The 25,966-nt window shown below is 38.3% G+C and overlaps 1 protein-coding gene and 1 non-coding gene across 2 annotated transcripts; both read left to right on the plus strand.

Moving 5' to 3' along the window:
• VWA5A (von Willebrand factor A domain containing 5A) lies at positions 1-25,629 on the plus strand. Its single transcript, XM_025049171.1, has 17 exons — positions 1-61; positions 1,515-1,717; positions 2,007-2,229; positions 2,349-2,524; positions 2,833-2,947; positions 6,553-6,722; positions 6,992-7,080; positions 7,284-7,428; positions 7,848-7,927; positions 13,981-14,095; positions 14,860-15,024; positions 15,304-15,404; positions 15,711-15,964; positions 18,887-19,105; positions 21,083-21,213; positions 23,914-24,040; positions 24,603-25,629. Exons 1-17 carry the CDS (start codon positions 1-3, stop codon positions 24,680-24,682), a joined length of 2,454 nt encoding a protein of 817 aa, XP_024904939.1. The 3' UTR covers positions 24,683-25,629.
• On the plus strand, positions 16,731-16,816 carry LOC112482511. Its single transcript, XR_003047333.1, has one exon. It is a non-coding gene; the product is annotated as a small nucleolar RNA SNORD127 (small nucleolar RNA).
• Positions 25,630-25,966: the final 337 nt, after the last annotated feature.

A 25,966-nucleotide genomic window follows, 5' to 3' on the forward strand; every position in this document is an offset into this window, starting at 1 on the left:
ATGGCCATTGGGGTGGGCTATGATGTTTTACATGGCGATTTGGATGAGCACAGAGGGCCCTGTAAATAGTCCTGTAGGTTCCTCAGTGATGGCTGGGATTCCCAGTAACTCGTTCGCCTCTGGGGTTCCGGATAAGCACATTAGTTTCATTTTTCTTCAGCATTCTCTATGCACCGGGAAATTCCACTTTAGCTCCTTAAAGTGTATTTTCAGTGACAATCCCCCTTATTGGTGCTGGAGATCACAGCTCAGGTCACCCTTTGACAGAACAGGGAGAGGCAAGCTCACAGATGACTCAGTTCAGAATAGATAGAGGGCAGCTTCCAGTAGTATTAGGGCCGATGGCTAGGACCAGACCCATCTGTTGATTCTCTGTATAAAAGAATCATGATGTAAATCATAATCTAGGTACATAAGTGTATCCCTTTGTTGCCATACCACATGAAATGGTTGTCTAAGATAATAAAATTTGGAAGATATGTTTAGGATGGCCTGATTTAAAATAGAAGACATGTTGCATATGTGATATATGAATATCTTGGACAGAGAAAACAAACTGGTTTCAATTGACGTTCCCCAAAGGAAACGTCACAAGGTAAGTGATCTAATTTGCAGGGGTCCATTTTGGATCAGGCAGCTTCTTATGTGCAGGTCTCTGAAGAGTATGATCCAAAGTAACAGCCAAACTCTACTTAACAACACTAACGACACTATTAAGAACAATACTAATGTCTGTCATCATTGAATAAATGCTTTCCATAGACCAGGCACCATTTTAGGGACTATATATTTATTAATTCATGTATACATATATGATGTATAGGTACGATTTTCATTTTAGAAAGAATACTGAGGTTCAGAGGGGTTAAGTTAATTATACTTATTGACTATACCTAAGGAGTGGTATATTAAATATACTTTTGAAGAAGTGGAGCTCATGTTTGAACCAGCCTTAGGGTGTTTCAGACATTTCCTGTTTAGTGGGTACTTAGGTCTGGTATTTAGAGGGGACCTAACTATTGGCACCTTTGTCTCATTCTTTTCAGCTTTTTTCTTCTTCCTAGCTCCATCATTAACCCTCTGAATATATATCTATATCTATATCTATATCTATCTATATCTATATCTATATCTATATCTATATCTATATCTATAGATCTATCTATATATATATAAGTTTTTGGTTTGTGGTTACCATAGGTTCATAAATATTGACCTATATATATAACAGTCTATTTGAAATTGATAGGTATTTAAGTTCGATTGCATTATAAAAGCACTACAATTTTACTATCTCCCCATTTTATGTTTTTTAATTATATTTTACATCTTTTTATTTTGTGTATCCCCTACTTACTGTAGTTATAGTTAATTTTACTACTTTTGTATTTTAACTTTGATCTTGTCTTCGTACGTGTGACTCTCACTCGCCATTGTATCTTTGGCACCTAGCACAATGCCTGGCCTGCAGGAGGCATTCTACTAGTTAATCTCGAACTCCGGTCTATCTGCAGTGCCACTGAAGAGCATCTCTGTGACCTTGTCCATTTGTGAGTTTGTGGCTGGCGTGTCTGCTACTTTAAACTATGAAAATGAGGAGAAAGTTCCTTTGGAGGCCTTCTTTGTATTCCCCATGGATGAAGACTCAGCTGTCTATAGCTTTGAGGCCATGGTGGATGGGAAGAAAATTATGGCAGAATTACAGGACAAGATGAAGGTACTAGGGATGTGTACATTATCTTTTTCTTTTTTCCCTTTAGGATCTCTAGCAAATGCAATTTTACAAAAATATGCTGACGTTGAATGCTTTTCTTCTACTCCCCTCTAGCCGCTATTTTCCTAAAAGCATTTGGAGGGAAGAATCAAGCAGAAGCATTTAAAGTATATCTGTGAACTTGGCAAGAACAATCACAGTCCCTCCTTACCAGTCTTTGTTTTCTGTGACACTCGTTTCTTTATCAGCTATGTCACCTTTGATATTACCTTTCTCTCCCTCTTCTCCCTAGGCCCACACCAACTATGAGAATGCCATCAGCCAGGGCCAACAAGCCTTCCTCTTGGAGGAGGATAAGTGCTCCAGGGATGTCTTCTGCTGCAATGTGGGGAACCTCCGCCCTGGCTCGAAGGCAGCACTCACCCTGAAGTATGTGCAGGAGCTGCCCCTGGAAGCAGATGGGGCCTTGCGCTATGTGCTCCCAGCCATCCTGAATCCTCGGTACCAGCTCTCTGGTGAGTATGTGCTCTCTTTGAGTACTGGAGGTGAGGGACACAACTGGGGGAAGTCTCCAGGTTGTAAGGGTGCTAAAAAGTATGGCAAGGGAAAACACAACTCGGGCAACTTTTTGTAGGATGGCCTGAGGACAGTTGCCTTAAAATGAAGACTCCTGTTGTCCCTTTGGAGGACCTGCCCTACACGCTCAGCATGGTTGCCACCATCAGTTCCCAGTATGGCATTCAGAGGATCCAATGCAACTGTCCTTTGAGTCCCATTGAGTACCTTGGAGATGATAAGACTTCTGCTCAGGTAATCAATAAGAGAACCCCCTGTTGTGGCCAGCACCCCTATTCTTAGGTCCTGATCTTGTTCTTCACTCAGTCTTCCCTAAATGTTCCTTACTTTTCCCTGTTAACCCAGAAGATGTCATACCGTGCTCCTTTTTTATCCCCATGCAATCTCCAGAGCCTCTTCTCCATTCTCACCCCTGCCCCTGATTATTACGCCCACTCGTGGAAGAAGCCGTAGCTCTCAGCTCTGACCTCGGCCCCAACCTCAGCCCCAGACAGCAAGCAGTGATAGTGCTAACATGGCTTCTTTGCCTATTTCTAACTCAGATTTCCTTGGCCGATGGACACAAATTTGATCGTGATGTGGAACTCTTGATTTACTACAATGAGGTGCATACCCCCAGTGTAGCTGTGGAGATGGGAAAATCTACAACAGACGCAGGTATTTTCTTTCTTCCTTTGTACTTACCTCCTAAGGGGTAACTCCTATCTTGGAGTTACCCTCAAATTATACTCATTTTTCTTTCTATCCAGTAGTGGGTAAATAGCTTACACGATGGCATGCAAAAGTGGTTTGGGTCAAGGAATATCCTGTGATTATCTGGATTATAGGCAAATTTAAGTGAATCAGTAGACAACTGGACAAAGGACATGAACAAATAATTCATAAGATGAAACACAGCTAATTTACAAACATATGACAAATCAGTCTCTATGAGAGCAAATAAAAGTACAATAAAAATAATGATGTGACATTTTCACTTTTCAAATGATCAGTTTTCTAAATCCGATAATGCTTCATTTGGCACTTTCATAGATGGCTTGAAGCAAAATAATTTGGTATCAAACTTTGGAGATGAAATGTGGTCATAATATGTCAAAATAAATGTTCATTTTGGTAATTGCAATTTTGACAATCTTCCTAAGGAAATAAATCTAAATATAGGTAAAATTATGTATTTTAGCAATATCAAAGATTAATAAGCAATCAGAATGTCTTGCAGTAGCTAAATCAACTATGCTAGGTATGCTTGATGAGTTATTATATAGCTACTAGAATGATGTATATTGACAGATTAAAATAATACGGAAAAAAGGCTTCCAAAGAATGTTAAGTAAAATAAAAATAGGTTATAAAGACAGGTTATTATTAGAAAATAACCTATACATTAAGAAAAACATTTAAAACCACAGGAAGTCTACAAGTAGTAATTGTGATTAGATTAAGACTAACTTTACTAATTTATTTTTTACCTAATAAATAACTTTTTTTGATTGATTCATCACATCAACCTGTAATCTCACCTAGAGTTCTTTTTTTGATCTTTTTTATAACTAATTATATAGTTCTGTTGCTTTAAGTATTTTCACCTTGTTGTATAACCATTGCCACCAGCCATCTCCAGAGCTTTTTTATCTTACCCTAGTTTCTTAATTTTTAAGACTAAGTTTAGTTTCTTGGTTTAATTTTTTAAATCTCTTTAATTTCTCTGATTTTCTAAAATTTCCTTAATATGTGTGTACTTTTTCTTGTAATTATAGCTGGTGTAATCCATGTCAGTCTGTTGCTGTCTTGGGCCTTCCTGGGCTGCCATGCCCCTGGATTGTAGGGACCGTGATGCGTAACTGGAGAGAAACTGTCACTTCTGAAGCATTTGCCATGTTAGCGGAATGGAAGCATCCTTGTGAATAATCATAGTCAAAGGCCGTGTCCTGGGTTAGGCTCTTATTTCTCCAACTGCAGCTACTATAAAGACAGTTCCCTATAGCTGGTCTTCAGTAGGCCATCTTTCTCTCTCATTGTTAATGTTTGGCCAAGATAGCGTCATACTTGAGGTCACAAATTGGAACTTTTTAGTTTGCCCTCACCTGTTCAACCATTTTTTCCCCCTCAGGGCAAACTGCCCATGCTAAACTGTGAGAAAGGCTCCCAACCTCAGCCAGGTTTGCTCCAGTCCCTCCTCCGTGAAGCTCTGTGCTCTGTCTTTGTACCTTAGTTACGTGGTTCCGTCCTTCCCTTTCGGTGAGTTTCCCCTTGGATGCCCATGAAATACTTCCTCAACAGTGACCTGGTTTTCCATCAGGATTATTTTAATCCACCAGAGGAAGTTTTAAAATGTTGGCTTTTAAAAGGTAAGGATTGAGGTCTCAGTCCCTTTCCTTCCGAGACGTTCCGCTGGCCCCTGTGCGGATTTCCTCATCTGTTCCCTATGACCAGCTCTGCAGGCCGTCGTGGGACAGCTGGGGCAGCCCTTATGAGTCTCATGAATCCCCCGCAGTAGGGCTGCTCACATCTTGCTTTCCAGATCATATATTTGGTGAAGGTGACTTGCTGTTCTCATTTATACAAAGAAATAAATGACAACTGGCAGCTTGGCTCACTAAAACCAGATGAAATACACCACTGCATGCTGAAAAATGCAAAATAGATTTTTCTAAAACTTAGAATGTTTGAGTGGTGAACACACAATGCAATATATATGACATATTATTGAAGTGTATACTTGAAACCTATGTAATTTTATCAGCCAATGTCACCCCAATAAATTTAATAAAAAAATAAAATAAAACTTAGATTGTACTTACCATATTAAGAACATGACTTTAAAATATATATATTTTTAATTTAATACAAATAATTGTATGAAAACAACTCATAAATAAGTTTACAAAATTGTTAAGAACTTAATCTGAGCTGAGCCCTAGATTGAGTTTCTTAAGCATATTATGTCACTATCCTTACAATAATCTTGAGATAGTTATTAATTACCTTGATTTTTTAAATGAGGAACCTGAAGCTAGCGAGCAGAAGAGCCAGGGCTCGAAATGCCTCATTTAAAAATGAGGGAGCAGAAACTTGTGGAGGTGAAAATAATTGGAGCCAAGCCAAAAGAATTGTAGTAAATAACACATTTGTAGTGCTTACCGTATGTCTGGCATTGTTCTGAGCAGTTTAGATAGGTCAGCTTATTTCATGCTCATCGCGACCTTTCTGACATATCAGTACAGTGACAGTCCCACTACACCCAGCTCTCTCAAGATCGAAAGGAGCCTACCTTACCCATTAAAAAAAGCTGCTCCTCTACCATCTATGCAGAGATCTGGGTTATTTAAAAGTTATTTTTGAACCAATGTGCTATCAATTATTTCTTGAGCCTCACCCATTCTATTTGAAAGCGGTTTCGTTGTTGAGGTATCCCGTGAGTGAGAGTAAGCTGAGCCAGGTCCCGTAGTCACACTGAATCTCAGGGCTACTGAGAATTTAAACCTGTAATCCTGAATCACTATAAAAATAGGATATTAGGATTAGATTCTATGTCTTCTTATAGTCTCTGAACTGTGGATCTCGAGTGGATGTGAACCAGCCATTCTCATTACATCTTTATCTTAATACTCACATTTCGATTCCTGTGTCAGTTTTCCCTTGCTCCTCAAAACAAAATCAAGGATAATGCTATTAGAGTTTCAACACACATCCCAGTGCTTCTCTTCCTTTGTTCTGGAGAGTATAAGCCAGTGCTTCATAACAAAAGCAGATGACTTTCCTTGGTGTGCGTGACATACTTTCAGCTCTTATAAACTGTCAACATGAGAATTGTTCATATGAGATTTTTTTTCAAAGCTGTAATTAAAGATTTAAACGAGGACCTATGTGATAAATTTCCCATTGATTTGATTTGAAAAGAACGTGTCTGCCAATAAATTAGCTTGATTCTTCTGACAATTGCTGGAACATTTTAACTTAATGTATTTCACTATTTGCATAGCTGCTAGAAAACTAGCATCCAATTTTAGTATTTTAATTATTGCTTGTGCCTGATAACCTCTACTCTATTTTTTTTAATCTGTGCTGCTTCTGTATCTTTTTGTATGTTTATAACTCACCTCAAACCCTTTGCCAGCAGATATGATATAAAAATCAAACGGGGTTTTAGATTTGGATTTTCTCAGCTTCCTGTATAACTCAGGACAATTGATTCTTGGCGTCTTTAGTATGCATTCTTGAGTTCCTTTTCATTGTACAGTGTCCTTATCCTTTCCAAGTAGATTGTTTGATGGGAGAGCCATCTGCAATGGTGAGTTTCTACCCGGACATCCCAGAAGCTCAGCCACCAATTACTTGTGGAGAATTTGTATTCCTCATGGACCGCTCAGGAAGTATGCAAGGCCCCATGAGTAAACAGGATAAATCTCAGCTACGCATAGAGGCGGCCAAGGTAAGACTAGCTCATTTCTTTTTTCTTCTGTGACATCTTCAAGTAGGGATGAATCTCAGGGGTTAAAGTAGGGTCCATCTGGAAATTTGGGTCTGTTTCCACCTGAGCTTCAGTTGATAGAATTCCATGACCACTCTGAGGCTAGCATTGGCATATAAGGGCCTCGAAGCACAAAAAGAGTAAAGGCCCACACCCTCAAGAGTCAGATTGGCAGAGTCTGTGTGTCTGAGAGGACCCTCTCACCATCTCCTTGTACTCTCTTCCTCCAGGAAACACTGATTTTGCTGCTGAAGAGTTTGCCTGTAGGCTGTTATTTCAACGTATATGGATTTGGATCTTGCTATGAGCCATTCTTTCAGTAAGTTTCTAGAACAGCCATACAGAGTCCAAAAAGATACTCTAAAAAAAGGACTAGATGGTTAAAGGGGTTACTGTACCATTGACTTTGGCACTGGGGATTTCAGGTGAGGCTGTTTACCTCATGTGGAAGTATCTCATTTCAGGAACTCAGTACTGGGCAGTGTCGAGTACTGTGTCACTGAGTGTGTTCATTTTTCTCAGTCGTAGTGTGAAGTACACTCAGCGTACCATGGATGAGGCACTGAGGAGAGTTAAGCTTATGCGGGCTGACTTAGGGGGCACGGAAATCTTGACACCACTCAGGAACATTTACAGTGGACCTTCCATCCCGGGCCACCCTCTGCAGGTAAAAACTGAAACTGAGCTAACAGAAGGGGACAGAGAGAATGAAATCTCTGTCCAAGAATCCATAGTCTTGGACTTCACTGTAGGGTCAATGAAATATAGTTGTCTATCGTGTAGTAAAGAGGAAAAGACAAGAGGCATTTGATAGAATTCCTCTCCTTAGCTTCATGCTGTGGTGCGCGGACGGTGGAAGTTCTCTTGTGGAGTGCCAGTTAGTAGGGGGAGGTGATGAAAATTCCTAGCGTTCTGAACAAACCGTTTGAGAACATGGTGCAAGTGACAGTGGATCATTCAGGATCTCACACCTGTCTGAAGAGGCATCGGAGTCTCTGGAATGAAATAGCTGGGTTTTTTAAGGGCAAATTCTGGTATTTTAAAAATGAACTTCATAGAGACTTGACAAATGTCTTCTTTCTTTAGCTTTTTGTCTTCACAGATGGAGAAGTTACCGACACATTTAGTGTAATTAAAGAAGTTCAGATCAACAGTCTGAGGCACAGGTATGACGAAAATGTGATTTCTAGGTGACTGACCCAAGCAGTACCACATGTGATCTAGTGCCACATGCATGATTCCAGTGTTGACATTCCTTTCAGAGGACAGAATGATTCAAGAATTTTAGTTTATCCCCTAACAATTTTTTTCGACATCATTTTTCCCTCTCTACTAAAAGATAAGAGTGATTTTTCTAAATAACATCAATAACATAATAAGAGATATTGCCCTTTATTCTCTCTAAAACGATGGAAACAAGTATTGAATAGTGAGACTTTTTTTTTAGTGTAAACATTTTTGTCAAAGTAAAACATATAGAAAACAATGCAAATCGTAAGTATATAGCTAGATGTATTATCAGAGTGATCACACATTGTAATAACCACACATGTCAAGAACTAGAATATTACCAGTAGCTGTCCGTCTCTACCCTTTTCCATCACGTCCCAAATTTAATTACTACTCATTTTTTCCTCTCCAAAGGAAATAACTTCCCTGAGTTACAACACCATGGATTATACATGTTTGTTTTTGAATAAAAATAAATATTATCCAGTATGTTTTAGTTTCTGTGTATCTTGCTTCTTTCCCTCAGCAATATATTGAGATTCACACGTGTTTTGCATGGAACCATAGTTAATTTTCATTGGTATATAGTATTCCATAGGATGATTAAACCATAATTTATTGATTGATTCTACTGCTGATGGACTTTGGTCTAGCTGTTAAATCTTAATTTCCAATAGAGTAAGTCCTCAACTATGTTCTTTTTCAAGATTGTCTTTATCTATTCTTGACACTTTGTGTTTGTATTTTAGAATTAGCTTGTCAATTTTTACCAAAAAGGAAAACTATTGGGATATCGATTAGAATTGCATTGCTTTTATCGATCAGTTTTGGGAGAATTTAGTATTTACTCTATTGAGTATTCCAGTCTATTTAAATGGTATATCCTTCCATTTATTTAGGTTTTTCTAGATTCTTTAAATGTGTGTTTCCAATATTTTATTTCAAACATTTAAACCTATAGAGAACTTGTAGGAATAGAGTAGCACACACATACCTTTCACCCAGGTCTGCCAGTTATTAACATTTTACTACACTTGCTTCACCTATTTTTTGTCTGAAATATTTGAGCCACAGATATCATAACCCTTTGTATACAAATAATTACGCGCTCATCTTCCAAGAAGAGGACATCCTGATAAATAACCACAATATTTATTTAATGTTGAGAATAACACCATTATCTAAATACAGGTTATATTTGCCAATTTTTCTAATAATATTATTTATATATTTTTGTTTGTTTGTTTTGGTTTTGTTCCAGGAGCAAATCCAAGAACAAGCCTTTTATTTCATTATTATGTGTCTTTAGTTTTTTCTTCTCTGGGATAATTTCTCAGTGTTTCATTACCTTTCATGAGACTGACATTTTGAAAGAAGACTAGCTAGTTATTTTTGTGGAATCTCAATTTATGTTTGACTATTTAAATTCATATTTAGATTAATGTTAAACATTTTTGGGAAAAATATTCCAAAAGCAACTGAGCCTAGTGATAAGTTTGACCACTTAGTTAAAGGGGGCTTCTGATCTGACAGATAACATTGAAATTTTGTAAACATTCTATTCTCAATAAAGATTTACTCAGCAGTTTTAGCATTCACTGATGATTTTCACACAGGTGCTATTAATATCAGTGGTTACAAAATAGTGGTTTTTAAATTCTGTCAACTCTTCTATACTTATTAGTTGTCATCATGCTATAAAAAAGAGCTTTTCCTTCCTCCCTCTTTCCTTCCTTTCCTCCCTTCCTTTTGTTGTGTCAATTAGTACTTTTAAATTCTTTCACTACTTTTCAATTTTCTAAGATTCATTACTCTCATTCCTTTTTTTTGATTAAAAATTATTGGGGTGACATTGATCAACTAAATCCAGTAAGTTTCAAGTGTACAATTAAACAGTCTGTCGTATATATATTGCATTGTGTGTTCACCACCCATAGTTAGATTTCCTTCTGTCACCAAATATTTGACCCCTTTACCCCTATCTGCCTCCTCCTTCTCCCTTCCCTCTGGTAATCACTAATCCACTGTCGATGTCCATGAGTCTCTTTGTCATGTTTGTTGCTTTTAGGTTTATATCCCATTTATGGGTGACATCATGCGGTCTTCAACTTTTCTGACTTATTTCGCTTAGCATTGATTATCTCAGGATCCATCCATGTTGTCGCAAACGGCAGTATTTCACCTTTTCTTATAGCTGAGTAATATTCCATAGTAAAGTTCCAGATTCGGCCAGTGGGAGCCCTTTTTAACTTGCTCTTATGCTTTTTCATGTCTCTTTGGTTTACGAATATTTCCTCTCTTTCTTAAAAAATGTTTCTGACTCACTTGTACTTTCCCGTTCCTGTAACCAGCCATTTTTATAAGAAACCTTGTTTCTTTTACTGAAAATGAGTAGAAGTCAGTATTTGAGTATTAGGTGTAACTTTGCTATTGGCCTGTTATTTATTCTAGGCATGTCCAATAGACAGAACAGGCAAATGATTAAGAAAAACTCAATTTTTTACTAATACCCGTACTTCCAAGGTAACAACGTAACAGTCTTTCTCTTTTTTCTCCTGTCCCTATTTATGTCTTTTTTCCTCCATGGTAAGAAATCTGGTTTCCCACAAAATCGATACATTTACTCGTTTCCTTAATTGAATAATACACATAAAATTTCTCTGCAATGTTTTATAATTCTCTTTGTAGAGGTCTTCAAGAATTTTTTATTAGATTTTTTCTTAGGTGTTTGATGCTATTTTAAATAGTACTTTTAAATATTTTATTTACTGGATATTTATTTCTATATAGAAATGGATTACGATAGCTTTTTAAATTTATATTGACTTTGTATTCTGTGGCCTTGCCTGATGTAGATATTAATTCTAATAGTTATATTAGTAGATTCTCTTAGATATTCTTTGGATAATCTTGTCTGCAAATAATGCCAATTTTTCCTTTCCACACCTTATATCTTTGTTTTTCATTCTTTCTGTATTGCCCTGGAAAGGACTTATAGTCACAGCTGACATCCTTATCTTATTTTAGACTTCAGAGGGAACTTGTTTAACATTATATCAATAGTGTGATTGTTTGCTATAGGTCTTTTTGTAGATATCCTGTGTCAGATTAAGGAATTTTCCTTATAGTTCCGTTTTGAGAATTCTTTTACTTTAAAAAAAAGAATGAATGGTTGTTGAATTTTATCAAATAAATTTTATGTATCTGTTGAGATGAGTATGTGATTTTCTCCTTTATTCTTTTAATGTGTGAATTAAAATAACTGTTGTTAAATGTTAGACCAACCTTGCATTTCTGAAATAAAACCAAATTAGTTGTGATCTCTTAACCTTCAACTGTTTATTCATATATTTTTTGATTCAGTTGGCTAATCATCTATTTTCATGGGAAATATTGGCATGTATATTTTTCTTTAAAACATTTTTGTTGGGTTTTATCCTAGCGTCATAAAATAAACTGAGGAGAGTTGCCTGTTTTTCTATCATCTGAAAGATTTTCTTTTAGAAGAAAATGTGTTTGCTCTAAGTTGCCAGGAGACTTTTCTGTGGGAAGGTTTTGAATTCTCTTTAACGGAAATAGAACTATTTATATTTTTATATATTCTTGTTTATTATTGAAGTTTGCATATTTTATCTATATTTTCAAAATTTTTTTGGCATGACATTGTCTCTGATGTTGCCGTATGATGTTATTAAGTTTTGTAAAATTGATCATAGTATTCCCTTTTCATTCCTGATGTTGGTTATTTGTGCCTTCTCTATTTTTTTCCTTGCCCTAAATGTTTGTCAGTTTAAATAATCCTTTCAAAACACCAGCACTTGAGTTTATGGATCTTCTCTATTGTATAATCGTTTTCTGTATTAATAATGTTTCTTTCCTTTCAATTTTTTCAGTTTATTGGCTATTTTTTTTTTTATAACATCTGGAGATGGAGGCTCAGGTAGTTAATTTTTAGACTTTTTCTTTTCTAAGATATGTATTTAGAACTACAAATTTAAGTCTATCTGTAGCTAAATCCTAAATTCATATGTCATTTTCCATTGGCATCCGCTTGAGAATATTTTCTAATTATTATTATGATATTTTTAAAGCCTGTGTTATTCGGAGGTATAGTGTATAGTTTCCCAATATTTGGGTGTTTTCTATTTCTTTATTAGTTGTCAGATATTTTATGTGAAAGGTTATGGAAATTCTTTGAGCTTCTAGATGATATCTTGCCTCTGAAAGGATTAACTCTTTGCTTCTGATGGGTTACCAGACTAGAAACATATAATCTTAATCCAGTTAGAATCTAATGAGCTTCAGTCATTCGATGGCTGGTTTATTTCAAATTCACCTCTACTTCTAGGGTGTAGATCTATCTACAGGTTGGTATTAAAAAAACCTGAGTGTCTACCAGGGCACCTTCTCTTTGGAAAGCCCAAATCTGAAACTGCTTAGCTTTTTAACCTTTCAGTCATCCATTTTGTACTTGGCACTTGCTTCAAGGGGTGAAGGGATAGCAGATGCCAGGCTCGTCTCTCTTGGCCTCCCTCTTCTCCCAGCTCTTGGCCCAGAAATTATTATTATCTTGGTAGCCTTTTGACGATTTCAAAGATTATTGAAAATGTTCTCTTTTCTAGTTCTCTACTGGCTTAGAATAAGTTAGTCCATCATTGCTGTGAGCAGACCTCTGCTAGGGTATTATACTTTAAGGCACAAGTCATATATTTAAGTTCTAGTTTTCCCGTTTTGTCAGCTCTTTGTACAAATCAACTAAACTCCGTAAGCCTCCGTATCTTCACTTGAAAATGGAGATAGTAATAGTTCTTGCCTTACAGATTTACCGTGAAAGTTGAAAGCGTATACCTAAGGAAAGCATTAGGAACTAATGCTTTATAAAATTGACTATATAAAATTTTTGCCATTATTGTAATTATTATCCTTATTATTATTATCCAATGAAGCACTTAAGTTCTAGGCATATAGTTAGCCATCAATAAACATTGTTTACCTTTAGTTTTGTATACAAAAAAACCCTTAAACATATATGTCAAAGCCCTTTATAAGCCATAAAGAACATAGGCTGTAGATCAAAAATCATGTTGGAAATTTAAAGGTGACAATATCAAGATGCTGACAGGTTGTGGTCTCTGGCAAGCATGATCATAGTTAGGGCACCATAATTACAAGTCTGGCTCTTAGCTCTACAAGTTTAGAGCATGAATCCTGATGCTGATGTCACTAGATTTGGGGCTGATGACTCACACTAACCCAATTCGAAAGAATTGCCAAAATAACAGAGTATTAATTTACAATGAGAACTATCCTTGTCATGCCTTCTAAAATGCTTGTGTGAGTATCACCAACACGTTCTCTGTTTACTGACAACTTTATTTGGGAAGCCAGATTGTGATTAAAAAGCTATTTGGTGCACATGGACTAGAACAGGGAGAGAACTCTCTGGTTAGAAGAGCAGGAGACCCTCTTTCCCAGCCTAAGACTGGCCTTGCCAGGGCAGATGTGGTTCCAGAACAAAGTTAGTCAAGCACTGATGATATTGTTTATTTTTTCCTCATTCTCCTGCTTTCTGATTAACTATTTTTTCTGGATTGATTATTAAAATAATTGATGAGGATGTAGTTCTATTATTATTATTTTTTTCCCTGGTTCTATAATCAGTATAATAGATAATGGTTTGCCAGGGGAATCACGTAGTCAGACAGAACAGTGCTCAAATGCCATCTCTACCATTTAGTAGTGTATGATCTTAGACAGAATTCTAAAATTCTTTGTGCCCACATTCCTTATCTGCACAATGAAGCATAAGCCTGTTTCTTAGGAATCTTGTGAAGACTAAATTGCATCGTTACCTGAAGGCACTTGGCCTCCCGAAATATAGGATATGCTCAATAAATGGTAGCTATTATACATTTTTAACCATTATGTATTGATTTTATAATTTCACTCTTTTTAGTCCTTGTTTCTGACTTCCATTTTACAATTGCAGATGCTTCTCGTTTGGTATTGGAGAAGGAGCCTCCACCAGTCTAATAAAAGGCATTGCCCGGGTATCAGGGGGCATGTCAGAATTTATCACGGGCAAGGAGAGGATGCAGTCCAAGGTGAGGGACGGACTCTGTGTCCGGAAGTGGTGATGCAGAGCCAGTGTGGAGTAAGGGGCACACTGCTGCAAGGGCAGAGGCAGCAACTTGCCTCCAGGATTCATTTTTTTATATCCCCAAGGCCTTGGGCTATATAACTAATGGGGCTCCTTTTGGCCTTAAAAAGAAGCCCAGTGTAGTTTCTGGAGAAATGGCATCCAGTCCTAGTAATTGGAAACCCAGAGACAAGATGCTGGAAGAGATTAGGGCTTTGTGTTTACAACCAGAAAGAGAGAATCCTTAAGAATTTTGGCTGTCATGATTTGACATTCTAGATGTGTGCTTTCGGACCTCTTTTGGTACCATATCCTATCTTCCATGCAAATGATACAGAGAAAGCAAGAAAGAACAATTGTAATATGTCTGGTAGATTGGAATAGATGGCAGATTGATATTCCATTTGATTAGTATGTATAAGGGAAGACATCTTCCACCTCTGGGTATACGTCTAAGTTCCTCTTTCCCACTTGGTACCATTTCTTATCTGATCGCTGCTTCTCCAGGGTCTCCTTTCCCAGACATTTCCTTCATTCACATTTATGTTATTGAATCTCTCTGCTTTAGCTTCCTCATGTGTGTAAAGCAAAAGTAGTAACCTCCATCTCCTAGTATAGACAGAACATGTATTGTGTTGCATAGTACTTGATGCATAATAAATATTCAGTTAGTAGTAGTTATAGTCACCATTATTATTTTTGGTGCTTATTCTGTTCTCTTTCTTCTAGGCTCTTAGGGCTCTGAAACGTTCTCTGCAGCCTGTAGTAGAGGACGTCTCTCTGAGCTGGGATTTGCCTTCTGGTCTATCTGCTAAAATGCTTTCCCCAGAACAGACTGTCATCTTTAGGGGTCAGAGGTTAATCGTCTATGCCCAGTTGACTGGAACGATGCCGGTGAGTTTCCATTCTTATTTGTTTCTCTAGTCAGAGTAGCTACTGCCCTGAACTCTGCTCTGGACAATTTCATTAAAGCTCGTAGGATCTCATCAAGCGATCGCATTTGCCAGACCGAGCCAACCTACCCACTTCTCCATCATGCCAGGTCTCTGGGCTCCTGAACTACCTGGTTCCTAGTCAGAAATGTTCATGTTTTGGGGTAGGGGCTGCCCCAGTTCTGACATTTCTCTTGGTGATCTCATCCTTTCATCATTTCTATTCTTCTCTAATTTGTAGCCAGCAGAGGCAACAGGAGAAGTTTGCCTCAAGTACAGCCTCCAGGGCAAGAGTTTTGAGAATAAAGTGACATTTTCTCTACAACCCAAATTTGATGCCAAGTGAGCATTTAGTTTTCCTTTGCCCCTTCCTTCCTTCCTTCCTTCCTTCCTTCCTTCCTTCTTTCCTTCCTTCCTTCCTTCCTTCTTTTTCTCTCTGTCTGTCTCTTCTATCCTTGGGGGTTGGTTTTCTGCTCTTAATTTTGGGCTCAATTGTTTCTTAAAATTGCTTCTCCTTTTTAAGCCGTCAAGGTTTTATCTCTCCCCTTATCTGGCTTTTTCCTCTCTCTGCTGTCCTAACTTTTGAGGGCCCTAAGAAACTGGCATGTGAGTGCTTTTCCCTAAGTCACAGGAATTTTTTTCTTTTAGCCTCACCATTCACCGCCTTGCTGCCAAGTCCTTTCTCCAGACCAAGGACATGGGCTTCAGGGAGACTCCAGCGAAAGATAAAAAAGACGTGTTGAAAGTCAGCATTGATTGCGGAGTTATAAGCTCCCACACAGCTTTCATTGCTGTCAACAAGGATCTCAACGAGCCAGTTCAGGGCCCCCTGGTTCGTAGGGACGTCCCAAGGCCAATTCTATTGAGTGCTACTGCTGTGATGTCACGATACCGTGGAGGTGGTGAGTTTTACCTCATTCGAATTCATAAAATCGGGAGCCCTGGATGTTTGAACACATCATTTAAAGGAAACATTTATGAAAGTTCCTTTTTTCCTTTGTTCCTCTATATCTAGGATTTCAGGCTGGTGTCAAACTTTTCTGTCCTAGAGAACTAGAATATATCCCATTGCAAAGAGATTTAATACAAGGGAGGGTGGGACACAGAGAAAATTAAACAGAAAATTCACATAAGCACTGTCTAAATCTGAAACTGATTTATTTTATTGATAATTAGATGGTTAGTGATTACATCAGTGGCTGGTGAACAACCTGGTGGCGTGAGGACATGGGTGCTCAGGCATAAGCCAAGCAAGCTTGATTTTAGATATAAGGGGCTTGAGGATTAGGATCAGGTGGAGAAATTTCCTGGGCAGGTTTCTGTGGCTGGAGGGGAATGTATGATGTTAATTCCAGAGGCAGGCTTCAAGGTAAGTCCACGTTTTTGGTTGGGCAACTGGGCTTCCGGAAGATGATACCATTTATTTAATAGAGTAACAAAAGAACAAAGGCAAGTTTAGGGAATAAAACGCTGAATTATTTTTGAGCATCTTGAACTTGAGATTCCGATGGAATATTCACATGAAGGTGTCCAGTAGAAAGGGAGGTAGATATGCCTGGTGTTCACAAGAGAGGTCAGGGATGAAGATCTACATTTGGCAATAACTGAAGTCATTAGAATGGATGAAATTGTTCAGAGGGTGGGTATAAAGTGAGATGAAAAGGGTCGTGACAACTATGATGAAAGGTTCTGTCTCTTTGTAAATTATTTAATTACTAAATGAAGACAACAGTTCCTCTAAACTGATGTTGCCATTCTTTAAAAAATAAATAATTAAAAAAAGCGATAAAATCGAAACACTGAAGAATATCCAGTATCTGGGGTTGGATTCCCCAAACCATAATAAAACAAATGAAGTAGGACAAAAAAGATGCGCGTACGTATTCAAAACAAAAGGAACTATGATATAATAAAGGGAGTTATCAAAGTATCAGATACTGCAGAGAAGTCAAAGTAGAACTGAAAAAGGTCTATTGGGTTAATAAAAAAAAAATAAGAGAGAGAAAGAGAGAGCGAGAGCGAGAGCGAGAGCGAGAGAGAGAGTCCTTGCTAATCTAATCAAGAACAATTCCACTGGCTTAGATTAGGAAACAATCTATATTAGGCATTGTTAAAGAACAAATGAGAGGCAGGAAATGAGGGGCAGCTCGCAGAGACACTTTTTATAAATGTCGAAAAGGGAAAGGAATAGAGTGCTATCTATAGAAGAAATTGTAGAGTTGAGATGGTTTTCTGTGTATTATATCTCTTTAAATTTTCAGAATGAGAGAGATTTAAGGGTGTTGTAATACCAATAGGAAAGTGCCAGTAGAGAGGATTGACAATGTTGGGGGGAGTACTAAGGTTAGCTAATTGATAAAGGAGTTTGAGGAAGTGAGAGAGGATGTGATCTAAAACAGCAGTGGTGGGGTTAACTTTGAATAGGACAAGTATTAGGACCTTCTTTCCTTATTGCCAGGAAATGGAGAGAAGGTGATGGGATTAGATTTTAGTTCATAGGCTGAGAGGCATCTTTTCAGAGTTTCTGTTTGATAGTTTTTCTATAGTTTTAGTGAAAGAGACAGCAAGATTAGGTAATGTATATATTAGAGTGGTAGAACAGAATTTGAGGAAAGGGTTTGAAATAATCCTGTGGAAAATTGGAGAGCGAAATACTCAGGGAGAAATAGAACATTTGTCAAGGAGTGTTGAGGGTCCAGTTTAGTTTCGATACCTTGACTTTTTTAGTGGCACCAAACTACTAAAAGGAATCAGTTTATGTGATTCGTTTCAGCAATACTCAGCAGCTTTGATGTAAGAATGAAGAGAGTGAAGTGTTGTCTTACCTTCAAGGTTGGGTTTTATCAGGTACCTGGTTTTATCAGGTAGATGTGCTGAAAAGGCAATTAGGGACATGGAATTGAAGATATTGATAAGAGAGCGATAAAGTGTTGGACCAGAGACTTAGGCTAAATGGAAAAGAGAGTAAAGATCGAAGGAAGTTTCAATATAAGAAAAAACAGAGGAGACAAAGATTTAGAAGTCCAGATGAGGTCAAAGACCAGGTAAAATAGGAATCTCTGAGTTAGAAAGCTGGAAAAAGTGGACACTGTATTTTTTAAGTAGATTTTTTTTTTTTCAGTTTAATTTTTTACAGGTAGAACAATTCTGCTTTATAACAACATCCAGGCTTGGAGTAGAATGGAGGCAAGAGCCATTTAATTTAAGGGAGATAAGAAGCTTTGCATTAGGGTATTGGATAGGTTATCTGCCTGGGTACTTAATATCTCAAGATGATGGCAGGCCTGCAATGAGTGGAAGTTTTGATCTAGTTTTTAATCCTTCAGTGACTGATTGAAGTGACAAAGAGGTTGTAGGTCGACAGCAGTTAGGATATGAGAAGGTAATCCTGGTGAGGGTAGAGGAGTAATGACAGGGAGGTGGCAATTGGGACTGAAGCAGTTGCCAACCCTGTCTCTCAAATCTGGGTACTTGGGGTATGATACCTTGAGCAACCACCATTTGAGAGGGGAGAGAAAAAGGTGTTTTTTAGAAGGAAAAACTAGTTTTAAGTTAACATAGATAGTTGGAAGAAGCCTCCTATAGTGAAACTAAAGATGCAGGAAAGATCATTGTCATATATCAGGAGGACACAGTGGAAAGTGCTCAAAGGGTGAGGTTGTGTGCAGGAGTAGAACTCGTGGGAGAAGAAAAAATGCGCAATAAAGATGGTGACTAAGGCTGACATGTATTGGAGCGTGTGTGTCTCAAAGGATCAGAGCCGTTTGCCTATGGCGGAGAGCAGAGGGTGCCTCAGTGTTGATGTCTGTACTGATGTTTTCCAGCTCCTGCAAAGGCCTCGTCCTCCTACCGTCCTCCTGCACCTCGGCTCATAAGGAACACATACTACCCAAGCGTGCCATACCAGCAGAATACTTACGATCCCCATAAGTCCACCATTAGCAAGGAACTGTACTCTCTAGGTGAGCATCTTTCCAGGGACTTTTTCTCACCAATATTTGTCTGTCACACATGTAGGACTAGACAAACACCAAGCTTTTGGTGATAGACCAAAGAAGAAATGCATGTCTCTCATGGAGACCTGTCCAGAGATGGAAAGGGCTCATTCTTCCACCAACAGGACCAACTTGGAAACTCACCATACAGGTGAGATGGGCCTCAGTTCTCTTCTCTGATCTATGGGGACTGAAGAACTAATCTTCAACGCTCTGCCCTCTTGTGGCTTTCTCTACCCGGAGGTAATCTGTTTGAAAAGTGTCAGGTGGAGGGTGAAATTTGTCCAGTCTCCATATTTGGTAGGATCGGCCCATCTCCGATAGTCTATAGGTAGGACCCTGGAGCCTACCCCAGTGGAGTGTGGGGTGAGCCCTAGTTAAACTAACCCCTTTGCCATCTGGGCTCACACACCTTGCCTGCAGGCTGGGGCCCTCCTCCTGCAGAATTCAGCTGCCACCCTGGTTGGGCTCCTGCTGCACTGGTCATTCTTTTACAAGTTGGGTTTAAGCAGACCTTCCCCATGCTGTCTAATGACTTTCTCTCTTTCACCAAAGGATGTTCTCTGGTCATTGCCTTGTGTTCCAAGCAGCTGAGCTTCTCATGTGCATGACAAATTGAGTCAAAGTACATTTTACCACTAAGAGGTGCCTTTTCTACTAAAATTGGCTTAAAGGCAACTCTTTCTAGTCTCTCCAATTTTTGTAGAAAGAGTTTATAGTGTACAACTGTTTAATTGTTTAGACATTTTCTTTGTCACTTACCGTCTACTTATTCATTCTCCTCAGGCTGCTAATTAAAGAGAGGGCTTTGAGGTCTAAGATGAATTTAGATCTCTGGACTCCCAATTACTGTGGGGTTTTAAGCAAATCGGTTCACTTCTCAGAGCCTTAGTTCCCTCAACTGCGCAACTATTCACCTCCTAGGGTTGTCATGAGAAGTTTCTTAATGTAATCCACAGAGTAGGTTCTCAGTTTGTGTTGGTTTCCAATGCTGTCCTAATACTCAGTAACTTGGAATATCCCCACTCTAGCTCTCTCTTTTATGGAACCTCTTACTAAAGTAGAAAGAAAAATTACCCAGCAAAGTTTTTGCTGCTGATTTTTGTGAATTCATTGGCAACTACTATTTGTAGGGAGCAAATTATGGCCCTTCTAGGTACTTTACACACTTTCTTATGCATCAGACATAATTGTCTCCAATTTATAGAGGAAGCCGAGATCTCCATTGGTTAAATAACAGGTACATTTTAAGTGTTAGTAGAGCTGAGATTCAAACTCAGACTCTTGAGATTCAGAGCCTTAGAGTTTTTTTTCCTGTAGAGTAGAACTGTTGTTCTAGTTACAATATTTCTTGCCTACAATTTCTAAATCGCTCTAAGTATGTCATCCCATACGCTAGATATCCAGATGTAAGATACTTTCTATGAAAATTATGTTGTCTTTAAGCTATTTTTATACTGTCAGGATTAGACACCACACTACTCTTTGAGATAGACTGCTGATGGCTTCCTTTATATCTGCTTTCTTTTGACATTTTTGATAATTAAAATTCGAGCTCTTATTTGTCCACAAATTTTTAACATACTTAAAAGTTTTAAGGGTCATTTAAATAGGACTGGCTAAGACTTTAAACAGCACTATCATGTGGGTTCTTTAGTACCGTATCTTGCTCTTGTTATTGAATTGTTTTATTTATTTGTTTGTTTGTTTATTATGGTGACATTGGTTAATGAAATATGATGTTTCAGCTGTACATTTTAACAGTAAGGCATATATATTTACATTATTGTTGAATTTTTAAGTGCAGCTCCCCTGGTACCAGTACAGCACTCGGGTGGCTTACACTGTCACAGAGAAAATGCGTGTCTCCCGGGGGAAGGACCGAAATGGGGATCTTGGTAGGATCCGCTCAGCTCTGCACTCTGGCTGCAGCCTGTCTCTGGATTCGGGCCTCTCTCATCAGGGATGCTCGGGGGCCCGGAGCTTCTTGCTTTCTCATCCTCTTTCTTTTTTTCTCCCCCAAAGTCTTTGGAGATAATCATCTTGTACAGCTGATTTCCCTCCAAAAGGCAGATGGTTCCTGGGATCTGAACGAAGGTCTGGCCATGGTCCTAGGTGTGAGTTTGGAAGAGATACGGACTGCACTCCCTATCAAGGTGAGATTCAGAGAAGAAACAGGAGTATGTATGTTTTTGAGAGGTTGGGGTCAGTAAAGAGAATTGGGGTGAATTATGACTCACCAGAGGAAAGGGAATATAGAGGCTATAGACTAAATTAACCTCTAATAAATAGAGGTTGAAGGTTTTTCTGGGTAGGATAGAGCAGAAGGAACAAGGAACTAATAGTCTGGCTAGTAGGAGTTGATGGTTTTGAGTTGATGGGCGCCAGAGGGAACTCAAAAATCCTCTTTCACTTGGATTACATTCCCTGCTGGCCATTTTAATTATAATAACTAATGTTTATTTAGCAGTTACTCTGTGCCAGGCACTGTGCTAAGCACTTAACATTCATGATCTTATTTATTCATCACAATGATTAAATGAGATAAATCCTATTCACATTGTTTACAGATGAAGAAACTAAAGTCTAGAGAAGTATAATGATGTGTCTGAGTTGACCTAACCAGTGGAGGCAGAGCTGGATTCAATTCTTGAACTATCGGTCTTCAGAACTCACATTATCGCTCCTCTTCCTACTAAAGGAAGTGGTCCAGAAATTAGCAAAATTTTACTGATGTAAGGATAGGTGAAGTATTAATAGAGATGACCTAGTTACTTCAAATGTGTTCAAGCCTGCTGATGAGGACAAATTAACTTCCAGAATTTCAACGCAGTGTACTAAATCTTCTAACCTGAGATATTGGTAAATATAAGACAGATGCCAGAAGTCCGAAGGTCAGGTGTCATTCTGAATATACAAAATGTGAAAGGTGATTAAATAAACTTCAGCTGTCCTATAACTACACCATCCGATACAGTATTTACTAGTCACATGTGGCTATTGAGATCTTAAAATATGGCTAATGCAAATGAGGATCTAAATTTTTAATTAAATTGAGGTGTCCTATAATTGTGAAATATATACTGATTTTAAAGACTTAATATGAAAAAGGATATAAATTATTTCATCAACAATTATTTTTATACTGATTTTATGTTAAAATGATACTTTGACTATATTAGGTTAAATAAAATACATTAGGTTAATAAAATAATTTTACTTTATTTTTACATGTAGCTAGTGGGGCAATTAAAATTATGTGTGTCTAGCACTGTATTTCTATTGAAAAAATACTGTTCTAGAACAAATAAGATAATAAATTATTAACATAAGAAAGATAATAATTATAAACAATTAAAAGGAAATATAAAGATCATAAAATTCTAACTTGATTTTATTAAGAATAAGATATGTCAGACTAACATTTTCTTCTTTAACGTGGTAACTGGGCCAATAAATCAAGGGAATCCAGAGCTCTGGTATGTCTGAATTTTAGTAAGGAATTTGAGTTTTTCTTAATGATGAACATATGGACGGAGTAAAAACTAGCTCAAAATCCACAGCACTGAATATTGAATTGATTCAAACTCAAAACAGATTTCTGGACTCACTAGACTCTGAATTCTCTGGAGGTCCATCTTTTCAATGAATGTTTAAACAAAAATGTGGACCAGTGCTTTCTTATTTGTATATGACAAAACTTGGAGATAAAGCATTAGACAAGAAAATCGGATCCCAAAAAACCTCGAACAATGACTTGAAATTTTCTCTGAAAAAATTAGTAGGAATAAAAATACTGTTTTCCTTCTAAATTGTCAACTATGCAAGTAGAGAATAGAAGCAGAATGACTTAAGAGCTGTTGCACATGGAAGTCAGAGATTTCAGATGACCACAAACTTAATATGAATCAGCATATTTGAAACACAATTAGTGGAGGGCAATAGGATTGTCAGAAAAGTTATATATTTTGGGGGCTGGGATCATAATGTTTTAAAAGTACGTTTGCCACCAGATGTGACCGTTTAAGGAGATAAATTTCAGAAATCACTGTGATGTTTGTTTCTAGACTAGGAGAACAAACATGGGGATTCTTACTGTTTTGACATAAGCAGCCCTCTTAAGGAAGAATTAAAGGAACTGAGAATTTTGATCTGAAAGAAGACTATTCAGAGGAAATGATTTTTTTTTTTTTTTTTTAATTTTGAAGGTCATGTTATGAAAGAGGAATTTCTCTTGACCTGTTGTTTCTAAAAACTGGAGTTGGGAGCCGTGAGTGAACACTCAGGGAGCCCATTTTCTGTTCTGTGGCTGAGACTTTCTATTGAGCAATAAGAGCAATATGACTTGAATCAGAATATTTGGCCTCCAGTCCCAGCTCTTTCATTTGCTAGAAGGCTAACTTTGGGAAAATCATTTCAGTTTTGTATGAATCAATTTTCTCTCTTAAAACCGTCATTGATAATTTTTCATTTTTTTGAGTTGTTTAGGTGAGGGTTCAAATAAAACATAGAGATACTTTATAAACCATAAAGCAGTTGTGCATGTGTGTCTTTTATCACAGCTGGGTAATCCTTATTGGGAGTATTTTAGGAGTTTCAAGCACTGTCCTGATGGTTACACTGGATTTAAAATTTAAGACCTTTCTACCCTAAGACTAAATGAATTGTTGCCCTGAGGTTTAGGGCCTGGCATTATGCCTTGCAAGTCATAAATGAGGTAAAGAGACCAGGTAATCCCATTTAGTAGTAGTTTGGGGCACAGTAAGTGAGGAGGGAGTGGAGCTTTTTACATTTCCTTGAAGGGTTTCTTGCTCCAACTTGAAGGCTTCAGGGAAGTCTCTCTGTCTGTTGTACAGAATGCGGATTCCTCAGGCTGGGCCACAGTCCTGGCGGTGCTCTGGCTCCATGCCAATGGTAAAGACATGAAGTGTGAGTGGGAACTTCTGGAAAGGAAAGCTGTGTCCTGGATTCACATGCATGCAGGTAGGAGCACAATTCTAGGACCCCACTGCCTTCTCTCCTTAGGAAGTGAGACATCTTCCCAGACACTGAGCCACCAGGCCTGAGAGAGGATGGCCAAGAGAGAAACCCCATACTCCTCTCCTCCGACCATCATGGTCCAGACCTTTTCTGGTCTTCCAGCTAGTTTTCTTTTCTTGGCAGGATGAGGGTGCAGTCTTAAATTGGGGGAGATGGGGAGGTGTGTAAAGAGGGAAAGGGACATGGATGGGGAGTGTGAATTGTGTGAAGGACATGAGGTGGCATTTATTCTCCTTACTCTGGCAGTACCACACTGAGTGTGAGACTGGACTTGGGGCACTTACTCCTTGATTGTTTATTATCTCACTGCTGCTGAGTATTTCTGGGACCAGAGAAGATTAAAGGGAATTTGGGCAATGTGAAGGGGAAAGCCAGGGGTATTGAAGAAAGATAAAACCAGAACTTGTGGGGGAGATAATCAGGGAGGTTTAGGGGAGACTGAGAGAGAAGTATTTACTCTCATTGCTGTCCTTCAGCTCTAATTCTTGTTTTCCCCTCCTAACAGGCTCCGTCATGCGTGTGCTTATGAAAGCTGCGATTAATTTCCTGAAATCATCTGAGGATCCTGCCATCTTTGCCCTCTGAGGATACCATCCCGAAAAACAAGTGCATCTTCTATGATACTGACCTTTCCTTTAGCCCTTCTTCTGCTGTAATGTGTTGTATTTTATGCCTATCCTATCGATTTCTTGTCGTAAAAGTAAAGGCTGCCCGCCCACCTTGCCTCTGTGTTCCAGGTTCCCTTTGGATAGGATTTTCCTTTCCCCGCATGTGCCCTCAGTCAAGTGTCAGTAGTCTCAGAACCTGTTCCCTTCCTTGGAGTTCAAAGGATTCTTAGGCAGTAGTAAAGTTCCTCCCAAGTTTTCTAGAGTGTCACCATGAAAAACAAGTGACATGAATTCCAGATTAAAGGTTGCTGCGTTGATGTTAGGGAATGCCTGAATTAGAGAATTCTCTGCATTATTTGTTTTCTATTTGCTTTTGATTTTATATACTTATGAGAACCAGGCTGGTGAGCTATACAGTTTTCTATTCTTAAAGTAGGACAAAGGGGAGGTTGAAAGCCAACATTGGGATAGATATAACCTCCAGACGACAAAGAGACTCAAGGGATCCACTATGAGCGTTGGCACTGTTGGGGACCTTCTTGATTGATTCTGCTTGGGATTTGCTAGCCCATGCTGCATGCCTTCTCACTGCCTAAGGGACTTGGGTTGAGTCATAACTATTGAAGTCAGATCTTTCTCCTTTATCAGGAAACATCTTAGTAAAAGGGTGTTGATGGAATCCTTAGTCCTAGCCTGAACCCGTGAGGCCTCTAATTCAGGCTGTGATCCAGTATAATAAAGGAAAAAGTGGTTGTAAAGGCAGCTTTGCCTGAGACCTTAACCTGATTCACTCACCCCATGAGAAAAGAAGGAGCACCCTTTGATTGTTTCCAACCCTTACGTCCCAAATACTCTATCCTAGTGGAAATGACCCTATTTGCTGTGTTGTCCCCTAAAATACTGATGTATCCATATTAAAGTGACTCTCTCTACTCTGCACTTTGTTGTGTCGATCTTTTATAGATTTTTTCATTGAACCTGCATTGTTTTTATTATCTTTTATTTTCCCTTCCAACTTTTCTGATGCTTCCAGTGTTCATTCTATGTCCTGTCCCCATATCTTGTGTTGTAGGCTGATTTCCTGTCTTACATGAAGCAAGTAAAGGACTCTGGGCAGAAAAGTATTAGAATCCTGACCATACACTTAAATAGTTAAGTAATAATAAACAATTTAACCCCTTAAGAGCTTAGTATCCCCATCCGTAAAACTAAATGATTAAATTAGACCTCTGTTATCACTTTCACCTTGAATATTTAAGAA

Source organism: Pteropus alecto, unplaced genomic scaffold (genome assembly GCF_000325575.1).
Source record: "Pteropus alecto unplaced genomic scaffold, ASM32557v1 scaffold135, whole genome shotgun sequence".
Lineage (NCBI taxonomy): Eukaryota > Metazoa > Chordata > Mammalia > Chiroptera > Pteropodidae > Pteropus > Pteropus alecto.

Bases quoted from the DNA above. Each gene is read 5' to 3' on its own strand.
- VWA5A (XM_025049171.1), top strand. From the start codon at position 1: ATGGCCATTGGGGTGGGCTATGATGTTTTACATGGCGATTTGGATGAG. The intron at 7,928-13,980 runs GTATGACGAAAA...TTACAATTGCAG, and splicing joins ATCAACAGTCTGAGGCACAG to ATGCTTCTCGTTTGGTATTG. The intron at 21,214-23,913 runs GTGAGATTCAGA...TCTGTTGTACAG, and splicing joins GGACTGCACTCCCTATCAAG to AATGCGGATTCCTCAGGCTG.